This window comes from Nicrophorus vespilloides, unplaced genomic scaffold (genome assembly GCF_001412225.1).
Source record: "Nicrophorus vespilloides isolate i.1.1-1 unplaced genomic scaffold, Nicve_v1.0, whole genome shotgun sequence".
NCBI classification, from domain to species: domain Eukaryota; kingdom Metazoa; phylum Arthropoda; class Insecta; order Coleoptera; family Silphidae; genus Nicrophorus; species Nicrophorus vespilloides.
In genome coordinates, this window is record NW_017095872.1 from 70,919 (window position 1) to 83,583 (window position 12,665).

The window sequence follows — 12,665 nt, forward strand, 5'->3', positions numbered from 1 at the left end:
ACCCAAATGTGCGGCACCATGGAAAACCGCTCAAGGAGAAAAGGAATGAGAGGAGAGCCCATTGTGGTATGCATGTATCAGATTCTGGCAACATTTTAACATGTTTGCTTTTAAGGCTGAAGAGGATGTTGTAGCGTTCAACGTACGCATACGTGTAGGTGTGTATGTATATGCACACACACACACACACACACACATACAACACCAGCAAACATAAAAGTGGATGTAATATGTGGTGGTAGGAAACTTGGGGGAAGACTAAATCTCGCGCCCTTCGTGCCGTGCAAACATACACACACACACTCGACATACACAGAGTTTCTCTCCCTCTTTCGCATTTGCAAGCCGTGGGTGGCGTTGTCTCATTCAATCCATTTGCTCTTCGCAGCAAAACTCCTGAATGGGTCGTGCGGAGAGATACAGTACGCTCTACCCATCCGTCATCTGAAAGCCCGACCAAAACTTGTACAATTTCCTTCGTTTTTTTTGTTGATGTTGCTCTCAGTTACGTTATCATCCATTATCGCCACGTTCAGATGGGTTCGTTACAAGCGAAGACATTTCAACCCTGGGACAATGGATTTCATCAACCCTCGTTAACTGTGCCAATGGAACAGCATTAATCTTAATGGATTGATGAAGACACCCTTCCACAACTAGAACTCCGACTACACGTAAACCCATGTTACATCTCGAACAATGCAACTGTGCAGGGTTTTGCAAACAACTTCGCAATTGGAGCAATGGAAAATCAATTGTTAATTGTATACATATCTACGAATTACCAGTTCAGTTAATTAAAGTTCATGTAATTATTGATTCAATTGGATGTAGAAAGCCGCAAAACGATAATAGGAACGTTCAAAACAAATACAAATACAATTTCCATTCAAGCAAATAATAAATCAATTTGTTAATTTAGGAAAAATCTTATGTCTTGTTCATTATCAAACAATTAATAATCAATAATTAACATGTTAATTACATGCACAATTCATAAAATAAAGCCCAAATGTTCATAATATTAATGAAACTGTTAACAATAAACCAATGATGATTTTAGTTTCTCTATGTTCTGAACAGTCAGAATGGAGTTAAAGCAGGTGAAGTTGTTAAGTATGCAGAGCGGAACATTTGGGGGGGGTGTTTCTGTATATATAATTTAAAAAAATATTGGTGTTGAATCTGATGAGGGTTTGATACGCCGAATACTAAACTAAGTCTTCAGTTAGTTGTCTAGATATTGATTCGAAACTTAGTGAGTGTGTGTGTGTATCTAGGAAATGTATTGTTGTCGTAGTAGAAGGTGGGTTTTGCGGTAAATATTGAGGGTTGATTTTAATATTCGCGTGGGATCCGAGGGAGGAATTTCTCGCAAATTGGAGGATTAAAACGTAAATACCCAGCACAAAACACAATCGATTCTCGGGGAATGGGGGTTGGGATGAAGAAAAGAAAGAAAAAAGGTGGACGACGTGAGCGGAGGCTCATTACTCGAAGGGCGCAAAAAAATATATATATATGTGTAGGGGGATAAGCACCGTATAGCCGAAGAGATAGAAAGGACGAGAACAATTTTTCGATCTCTTCCATATACTTCAGCTGCATGAAAGGGATGTCTCGGATGCCGACGTGGCCGAAAGGAATCCAAGTGGGTTGAGAAGATGGAAAAGTGAAATAAAGCATCGCACTCACTCGGCCTCTGCCGTCTCCTCCACCTCATCCTCCTCATCCGGCTCTTGCTCCACCGCATCGTCCTGCTCCTCCTTAACCTCCTGCACCATCTCTCAAAGTACGCGCAACAACAGAAGGAAACGTTTTACACAGAATACCGTTCTTTCCGCAACGAAACGCCGATCGCGATTGTCAAGTTCTCTGCTCGTGTCGCAACCTTGCTACATTAACAGGATTTACGCTCAAATCTCATTAAATTCAATATATGTAGAAAATACAGTGGGGTTATAATCACCGACGGATCAATAAATTAATAATAGTAGCTGGAAGAAGGACCTTGGTCTAATCTAGTTAGAAGAAGGTGGAAAAAGGAAGAAAGTAATGAAAAAGTAAATAAATAAATGGCACTTACCGAAAGCAGGAACCTATCCTCCTGTGGGCGGTCAGGCGAACCGCGGGTGGTTTCTGCTTGTGGTGCGCTCCGCTCTTCGGGGTTTCCAATATCACGTCGCTATCCGCATTACCGCTGCACTTTTCGCTCATCCTGCAACAAACAAAACGAAACAAACATAAGAAAATGATGAGAGATGATGACGACTTTATTACATTTATTATCAAACTACATGTAACAATATACAATCAGTTACAGAGCGGATAAGTATACATTATAGTCGGGATGTAAGAAAAAACAATTTCTATTTGCGTGAGTTCGCAGCGAGGACAATAACATCGTTAGGTATCAATCAATCAATCAATCAATTCGGAAAATGGCATTTCAAACGAAATTATTTAAATCTTTCCAACTTTCTTCATTTCTATCAGAAGATTAGACTATGTCTATACTTATAAGACATAGTTTTAATGCATTTTCTAAATCAAAATTACATATGAAATATCGTTTCAATTTATTGTATTTTATGCTGTATATGAGTCATAAATATTAGTATATTTTTTTATTACTACACTGACATTTATACAAAACAATTGGTATAAGCACCTGATATACGTTTATATTTCCAATCACATATAGTATTATTCTATAAAAAGATATTCTTGTAGTTATTACGCCCCTATTTCTTCCATTCTACTTCATTTTTAAAACTTATTATGTAGACATATTATGTGTATATTTGAATATGTTTCACTGTGCAAGTATTTCACTATACGAGTAAAAATATCTTAATTAAGTAATAAATGTATAATTTACTTAAGTAAACAACAGATGATTTATGTAATATTATTTTGATTTTTTTTTGCACAAATTTAATAGCTCTTTCTCATTTTTCATTTTGTGTATTTTTAAAACATTTGTTTCATATTTGCACTTACGGAATCGATGTATTTTGCCATCGATTTCCTAAGTGCACTTGATTCCTATTTTGTAAATCAAATTGTTGAGTAACTTTAATGGAAACATATCGAATTGCAAATAATGCAATAAAATTTAACGAATTGATCTCTGAATATGATAAAATTAGACAAATAGATGTTTAGTAATTAATAGTTAGTAGATAAATAATTTGTAACTGATATGTTACATCTGTCGTATTGTGAGAGGTAAATGTTTACCGGAACTTATTGAAACTGTTGTATCCGGATATAGTTAGCTGCTGTTGGCTAGACGTAACAAATTTTTTCCCATAATTTGTAATTGATAATTTATAGTCGGAGTTTGGTAATTATGTTACAGTAAAAGTACATAATATATGCACATTTACCGTAACATATACATCTCATGTCATAACAAAACTTATGAAAAAAAAAATGTTATATGATCATGATAATTACGGCACAAATGGAGCAGTAAATAAGTTAATAGATGGCGCAACCTGTGCACACAGGGCGGCGTAACGCAAACATAAATTAGGCGTAAATTAGAAATAACTGGCCAAGTCCAATTTGGCTGCAGTCTGCTGAGCATAAAATTGGGAATTTCAACGGGCGCTCGTACGTAGATTATTGTTTCGCATTGTAAATCCTATACATATATTCGCACCGTGAAACTAATGCCCATCGATTTCCCAAAACTAATTTGCTAACGGTATTAAGGAAAATATTCGGAAAACGCAACGCCAGTATTAATACCAATACAAAAAAAAGTATCCAATTCCACAAAATGCAATCAATAGCATTCACCTACAAAAATAATACAGATATAGAAATATAATCCACTTGGTGTACATTTGTGAACATATATTTATTTATACATTTAATTAATGGATTCATTAATAAACTTGCATTCATTTCACATTTTCAAAAAAAAAATTGTAAACGTTTCGCAATTTAATTATAAATAAAAATATTGGATGTAAAGGATTTGTAATTGAATACAAAAACTAGTTATAAATAAATAAAAATAATGTATTAACCTTGACCTTGTTACCTAAGTTACGTTAAGTGTAGATTTCGCGGATGTTAGTCATCGAGATTAATTACGTAACATACGAAAGATTTGTTCCATTTCTTAGAAGCGAATAAATCCTTGGTGCAACAACAACAAAAAAAAAACGTATAATTATTTAAAATAGAAACGATGTCAAAGCAATTTCTTCGCAAATTCTTTAAATGTCCCACATAACTCTCACATTTTTTTATGTAAAATTTCATTTATTTACACATAAAGTGTACATGAATATTATTCAACTACATTAATGTTCGTCGAATTATTTACTTTTTTATTAAAAAGATTATTTTGTAAAATAACTAAAATTTTATTCAATTTTTTATTTAGATATTATCATTAGTAGAATACAGATTAATACCTAAATATTAATGGGACAAAGTTGATTGCTTTCTGCTGCTTCTAATATATGTAATTTGATATAAATATAATATTTTCGGAGCGTTCTAATTTGTTTTTAATGTTAGGTCATGCCTCGAATGTGGTAAAAAAACATGTCAGTAAACACGGGCAATTTATAAATATTGTAGACCGGTGAGCGACGTAATCCGAAGTGGGCCATGTGCATTACAGAGAAAAAAAAAGAGGATCAACGCCGAATGTGACATGATAAATGCGTTACGTAATTGCGAACTTGCGTCTCGCAGAACGAAAACTGCAAAAACGTCAATAATAAGTGTAAGTTGTAAATACAAACTATCAAAAAGTATAATAATAACTATGTGGTTTTCTTTAGTCATTTTACCTTGTCCATTCCAAACACGGATCTTCGAGCAGTTGCATTTACAAGTTTAAAATTCACGTTCATAACACGACAATGGAAACATGTATTATTTATTTTTTATTAAAACTGTTTGTTGCCTTGAATGGGATTTTTAATTACAAACCCTGAGGTCATCATCAAAAGCAATGAATTGATATCATCCAATTAACTGATGATCAATTGAATTTAAATTTGTAGGACAATTTGGTATTTGGTTCGTTCGTTTCATCGATGTTATTTTAATGATATTTTTCAGCGTTGAAAAACAAACTAATTGTTTTCATACGGAATTGAGTCGCCTCGACAAATAATAGACAATACTCGTGTAAAAAAATATATTTACATGGAAACGTTTGATGTCAATTGTTTCCGTCTATTTATTGTCAGTTAATTGACAGTTTCTTTGATCTCGATCGCAACTGCAGCTGCAACAATATTAATTACGGTACCGGTTACGTGCGCACCGGAAACAACCCCTGCACGTCGGCTTTCCAAATCAACAAACTCAAAAGTTATGTTTACTTCATAGAATTCATTCACGATACAATTTGATGTCTAATCAATTAAATGCGTGAGTTAGCCATTAGAATCAATCACCTGTCTATTACGCCTCAACCGAACCTGATGCTATACGATTATTGATGTTTGATTCGGTTATATAGTCGAGCAATCGATTCATTCGGATAACAAATCAAAAACTTAATACTTTGCACCATAATTACGTCGTCATCTATGATACGTCAAATATATGACACTTTGATATTTTTACGTATAATATGACAGTTTGTCAAAATATATATATATATAATTAAGACTAATAACGTCATCTCTATTTCAAATATTTTTTATAATTTGTCAAAATAAATACGTAAAAATACGTAAAAAAAATATATGTCAACTTACGTCAAATATCTGTAATTTCGTCATAACCAAAATTATATGTTAAGTAACTAGATGTAAATAGAAGTGAAACCATAAAATTGTGAATTAAGGATAAAACAACCTAATTAAATTACGCTAAAGGAAAAAAAATAACAGGATTCGTATAATAGATTCAAATTAGTTCAAATTTAAATGCAAATTAATAATAAAACAGGGCAAGAAATGTAACGATTTTTTTTTATTTACAGTTTTAATGTTATTGTCATTTACATACTAAAATATTTTGGAATCATTCAAATTGATTAAAAATATGTATATAGAATAATAATTCAAATTTTATACAAATATCAGTGAAACTTTAGAAGCGAATTGCACTAAAACTATACACGCAATTAATTTGCAGTGTACACAATGCAGTACATCCCTCCAATTATTCAGCTTACTTATGCATATGTAAATTCGAATTTAACGCTGCTGCTTCTTGAGATACGCACCCAAATGGAACGTGTCTGGTAATGAGGCTATATTGCACAGAAAAAAAAAACTATGTAATTCACAATTACATAATATCCAAATAAAATATACTTGGACGCTCCAATTTTATCGTTAAACGCATGCATATATTATTCGATCGTGCGAATGCACAAAATTCGCAATACAATTTCAGCTTTAAAATAGTAACTATGTTCCAATGAACGGTGACAATAAATAAATTAACACGAAACTATATTTTTTTTGTACGTAAAATTATTGGAGTTTGAAGGTGATTTCATCCAAGGACGAAGAAATCATATAAACATCTAATATTATCTACAATATGTATAAGCAAATCATTTAGATTCTTGAATGTGCAGTCATTTATTTGTGTACATTGTTTATCTGTATGGGTTTATTTTAGTAATATTTTCGTCGCTTCACGATATTAAATCATTCTAAAAATATGTATTTTTCGTTGAAGTTGACTTTTTTAAGTACAATTTGTTTAGTTATTTTATATTGTTTTTAAATTAAAGTATATTATTTGTTATTAAACAAAACCCTGGTAAAACTGAAGTATGGTATGGGAAAGATTGCTGTAAATATGAGGGAATTCCCCTTATTTTCGCCATGAAAAAAAAAACACACAAATCTTAAGTGCGTTGTAAAGATTTCGAGGTGGTAGTAAAATTAAGTGCGCGTAAAGATGATGGATTGATGATGATGCTCTGAATACGATCTTCAACTTCTCGTTTTCATAGGTGTTTACAAAGGAAACATGCAGATGTTAGCAGAGAATGATGATGATCTGAAACAACCATACATGACGATGAGCCTGGCCATGAACTCTGCTTCGCGCGCGAACACCATTTGCATAACACTCTCTCTCTCTTCCTCCAGTCACCGGCCTCAGACACAAAGAGGTTCGTTCCACTCGTCCATCAAGCGGACGGCACTTCCGGTAACCTTCGAGCACTTCCGGTTTTGCTCCACTGCAATCCGTCCACCTCGACCGTTCACAAACGACTAAGTCACAACTTAAGTCAGAAAAATGAATTAATCTTACCCCACCGCTCGCACAAGAAGAAGAAAAAACACGTGGGCCATGAATTATTAATCGCATTTGAAAGGCGGAACGGAATTCCGAAAGGAGTAGAGCGTAAATGCGGACGATACTCGACTGTGACAGGTGTTTGAATTTTGGCGCGATTCGAGCATTATTTTGAGCGGCAAGGTGCCAAGAGACGCGCACGTCCTGCGACTGCATATTTTCGCTCCTACGCATCCTCCTGCATTGTGCGGCATTCCTGGCCGTCCGCGAAACGTTCGACGTAAAATTTAAGAACTAAAAATAATACTTCCGAGATAAAAACACAAGAATAAGGCTTGTTTGTTATTTATTTTTTTTAACTTAAGGAAATCTTGAATATTGAATAATCGGGTCATTTTGACACACCTATAGGTGTGTACTTGTGTTTCATGTAATTGTTCGTTGTACTTCAATAATTTGTTTTCATAAAGCTGACGTTTAAAAATGAATAAATAAAAAACAATACAAAATATTCCAATAGAAGCCAAATAATGAATAATTTCACTTTAATATAATGAAATTATTTCATAGCAAGAAATAATCGAAAACACAAATACATAAATTTCCTAAAAACAAAAACAAAAAAGCAACAAATCAATGCTGACGAATTTGCGAGTCCGGAATTGTTGGAAACGTTCACAAAGGGCGCTCCAATCATAGTCTATTAAATAACCAAAATCCCCCTGACGAACGTTTCACACAAATGACACATGCAAAACAAAAGCTATAATGAATAAATTTCAAATTTGGTAACAGTGTACTTACGCAAAGCAACAAAACTCGAATTCGTGCATAATTTTTATATTTTTGTTTTCCAGTTAATTCCACGGTTATTATGAGTCGAGAAATCAACGAGTCGAGGCGAAGAGGCGAACGAACACATGGATGCTTCCAGTTTCTGCTAAACATATGTGCTGATATTGCGGAATGCATCGAACGAAGTACAAGCAAACAAAACAAAAATAAATTTCAGAAAAAAAAGGTAGTGCACAACACGAAACAAAAGCAGAAGCGAAAAAATATGGAAACAATGTGAACTGGGCTTTTCTCTCTCTTTCAATGCCATTACGTAATTCGAGTCGATGAAATTACGAGAACTCCGTTCGCGTCGGTGGTGGTGTAACAACAGCAACGAAATTAAAAACAACTGCAGCAAAACTAAGAGCAACAGTAACAAAACTGAATGAGAATAAAAAGCAGAGACAAAAATATATATATAACCGTGTTTGCTCAAGTTTAATTGAAATTCGATGAAAAATAATATTTGATATGGTATTATTATGTTGATTTCAGCAAAAAAAAAACAAAGAGAGACAAGAGAACAATTTCAATTGCATTGATAAATACGATAATTAAATTTAATATTGACAATTTGGTCAATTTATTACTTGAAATTTATAAGGTTTTTGAAGGTAAACTTTCATACAGTTTCTAGAAATTATTTTTTTTCATTGATAACTTTACAATTCAAAAATTATAATTTCTGAAAGTAAACAACTTCAAAAAGTTTTTAATTGAAAACAATTAGTATTTGAAATGATTGTTGCATCATAAACATGATAAATATCATTAAAATTAGTTTTTTTAATGGAAATTTGTTATGGATAAAATTCCTACAATTCTAAACAATATAATGATAGTTATAATTTACTAAAAATACAATGAAAATAATGTAAATAAATGTAGAAAACAGATACAACGACAATTGTATTAAATCAAGATAAAAATAACTATATTTAGAATGTGAAAAAGTAGTAGTTCAGGTATTATTTTCGTCGTCGAGTTATTATTTTGAAAAACAACAAAAAAATTAATTGTAAAAATTTTAAATTAACAAGTCAATTTATTTCTATGTATAAAAATATTTTTAGTTGATTAGTTTTTGTACAATACAAAAGAAATATATTACATTTCGTATTAAAAACAAAAAACAAAGTAGAATAGATATTTTGAATAGTTGTAGTATTACGTTTTGTTTTATTTGTTTGTCGATTTATATATTAAATAAATTATGAACTTGGGATTTATATCAACATGGGACGATTTTGTTGGCAATCGAATTTGGTCGATAGCCAAAGGTACATTCAATAAACAACTCTCTTATAATTTAACACCTCAATTAGTCTATTTCTATTGCGCATCTACGCTTATATAAACGTAATAATAATATGTAATAACAAATCAATGTTTCATTTATCATTTATTCTCGATATTATTAATATCCGTACAAATAAAAGTAAATGACCAATCATGAATAATGTATATATGTTTCTCTGCAATTACTGTTACAAATTTAAAAAATCAATGAACAAAAATATATGTATACCTTACATTGTGAATGTAGTTATATTCACCTAGATTTCCTACAAATTTTCTTTACGTGTATTTTCATCAACAGAAATAACGCTTAAACATTATAATTTTTGAATGAAAACAAATTGAGAGTTTTAATTCAAAAAATTTCTTACTAAATTTTAAATAAATATCATTAACATTATTTTTTACTAATTAACAATATATTTTTTTTTGAAATTCAATTGATCTTATTAATAAATATGAAATTTTTATCAAACGATTATGCAATTAAATCATTCTTTGTAAATAAATGATTTCGTATGTCTAAATATTACTAATTATTTCAAATATTCCTAAGTGACAATACCAATTTAAATATTTATACATCAATTTATTAAAATAAATAGAAATTTGTTTTTTTAAATTATTTTTTTTTAAATTAATTAATACAAAAAAAACAAACAATTGTAGATTACAGTTTATAAATTACGATTCGAAATAAATGTGTTATGCAGATATGAATATTAAGTAAAGTAAAGTTGTTATTGGATAAAGGTGATAATTAGTATAGTAATTTATTTGAAGGATTTGACCTTAACGTATTTATTAGTACATATTTATTATTTCATAAGTAATGCAAAAAGTTTCATTTATTTTTGTTTCATATAATCAATCATTTCATTAATGAAAAAATAACAGTAAAAGGAATTAAATTTAAAAACAAAAAGTTAGGGCAGAAAGACCTATGGTCAATAGCCTTTTGTATCATCGCTCCACGGTGCAACGATGTTTCCAGAATTTCGGAGAGACCGGATTGAACCGTGTAGAGAGACGGTTGACGTCTCCAGTAGAGAAAACTTTTAGATATTACGGTTAAGGGGGCCGGTAGAAAAGAAGGAAGCAGTATTTGAGTTCTTCCTCACGATAAAAGTAAGTGGCGCCCGGAAACTTCCCACGTCGAAACTCACGCCCAGCCTGAAGATTTTTATACTTTACATTTGTGTATGTCGTACGCGATTGCACCAGTCGTGTTACAATATATTTTTTTAGTTTTTTCTTATTACTACTGTATATGTTTATTTTTTTTATGGACGACTGATGCAATAAACATTAATTATAATTCTAAATCTTCAATTTCTGAACAAATTAACAATAGTGAATAATTAATCATCATTTTGTGCTGATAGGAGGAAAAACACAGTGATTCTAATTAAATTTAAAAGAAACTTTACAAACAATTTCTATGTTTATTTTTTTTTGTAATGTTATTTGTATTTTACATTTATTAACTTTAAATGCTTCAATTTCACAACTAACGTAAATAATCAATCATTACTTAATTCAGAGAATTTATGAAAAAAAAATTGTGAAAGAAAATATAAATAAAAAAAAGCAGCAGTGAATTCAATTCAATTAAAAAGGCAAAGACAATTACGATGAGTAAATACGAAGTAGTTGTAAAGCGATGTACTCTTTAACATCGCTTCGACGAATGCTCGTTTTTAAATAATTGATCGACAATTAACGACGACGCTTTCATTCTTTCAAATTTCACAAAAAATAAGTTGATGATGATTTTTTCTTTGGTGTAATAATATTTTTGATTCAAGGTCTAGGTCCAAACCAAATGACATTGGAAAGTTTAAAAATGAAATTACCAACACACTAGAATAATAAAAAAAATGCGCGCGCAACGAGTGTGCACTTACTATTAGCAATTTGTTGTTAATAGTCAACATTTCACAAATTATAAAAATATTGTTAAAAAAAATGTGGAAATGTCGTGGAGTTACGTGTAGCAACTTACATGTAATTATTCAATTTCCTAACTAACATTTCTCACTTGGAAAAATAACGGAAAAAAATAAAACGCACATTGAAATAATTATTACAGTTTATTCCACTTGTCCTTTATTATAATATGTGTCTTTTCTTTTTCGGTTTCGAACTTATAAAAAGGTGAGGAGACCCGGCAAACCGCGCGAGCCAAACTGAACCAAAAATAAACACACTCACCTAACAAATAAAACACAAACACATACGTTCTCTCTCCGGTTCTCACTTACTTCGTTTTTCCTTTGGTCCACCAAAATAAACCAGGGAAAAACCGATTATATTATGATATAACTAAAAGAGAAAAGGGACAAATAAAAAGTCTTCGGGAAAACTCACTTGTACTTGTTCTTCCGCCGGTGGAAAGCGCCTAAAAATCCCATCTTCGTGCAGTCAAGAATCAAAACAATAACAAAACTTTGAAATAATCCAAAATTGTAATAATACGCGTTTTGTTAACTCTCACTGTTATAGTTATTTGTATCAGAGATGACTTTCGTGACTTTCATAGTAAAATAGCAGAGGAAAAATGAGCGTGAGCTGAGGTTGATGATGGGTGGCGTCGGTGAGGCCTTGAGGGAATGAACGCACATATACATTAAAAAAAGTAAGAGGATTGCAGCAAAAGTGGGAATTTTTGTCTAAACTCGTGCATTTCACTGCACATGTCGCCGCTCTTTGAATAATTATTTTTAAACTAGAAAATATTTGTAATCCCATTAAGTAATCCTCGTGATTTCCTGTCCTTTTGTTTATCTTTATGAGCAGATTTAGATGCAAGAACCTTAATTTGGCGAAAACGAGAAGATGATTTTTTTTACAATGCGTTCCAATTAACTGCGAATTGCAGAAGAATCTCGGTTTACAATTTCCAATACAAAGCGAATTCTTCTAAGAAAAGAATATAACATATATTAGAAGTAATTTAAATTGTTGTATAATGTGCAAACAGTGCAAAAAGCAAAGATCAAAATACATTCGTTGATGTAATCACAGCAATTTACTAAATTTATGATATTTTATTTAATTAATAAATGTTCATTATTTTTTTATTGTAATTGCATTTAAATGCATTTTTTTATATTTCTTTTATTGTTAGTAATTCATTTTTTTAATAACTATATACAAATTATCATCATTATTGTTATCAATGGATTTGTATAAGTTCGAAAGTTGTAATAAAATTGAACAGTAATTATAATAATAAATGAAAATTTGAATTTTATGACATTATTTAAAATTTACAAAAA

The 12,665-nt window shown here is 31.2% G+C and overlaps 1 protein-coding gene across 1 annotated transcript in view; it reads right to left on the reverse strand.

Annotated features, from left to right (window-relative positions):
- The window catches only part of LOC108567365 (eye-specific diacylglycerol kinase), a 57,797-nt gene extending 45,858 nt beyond the window's left edge, over positions 1 to 11,939 (reverse strand). Inside the window, exons 1-2 of the mRNA XM_017927799.1 lie at positions 11,755 to 11,939; positions 2,087 to 2,218 (exon numbers count right to left, since the gene is read on the reverse strand). Coding sequence (XP_017783288.1) covers positions 2,087 to 2,218; positions 11,755 to 11,798 — 176 coding nt within the window. The 5' untranslated portion in view covers positions 11,799 to 11,939. The remainder of the gene's footprint in view (positions 1 to 2,086; positions 2,219 to 11,754) is intronic.
- Between the last annotated feature and the right edge of the window lie 726 nt (positions 11,940 to 12,665).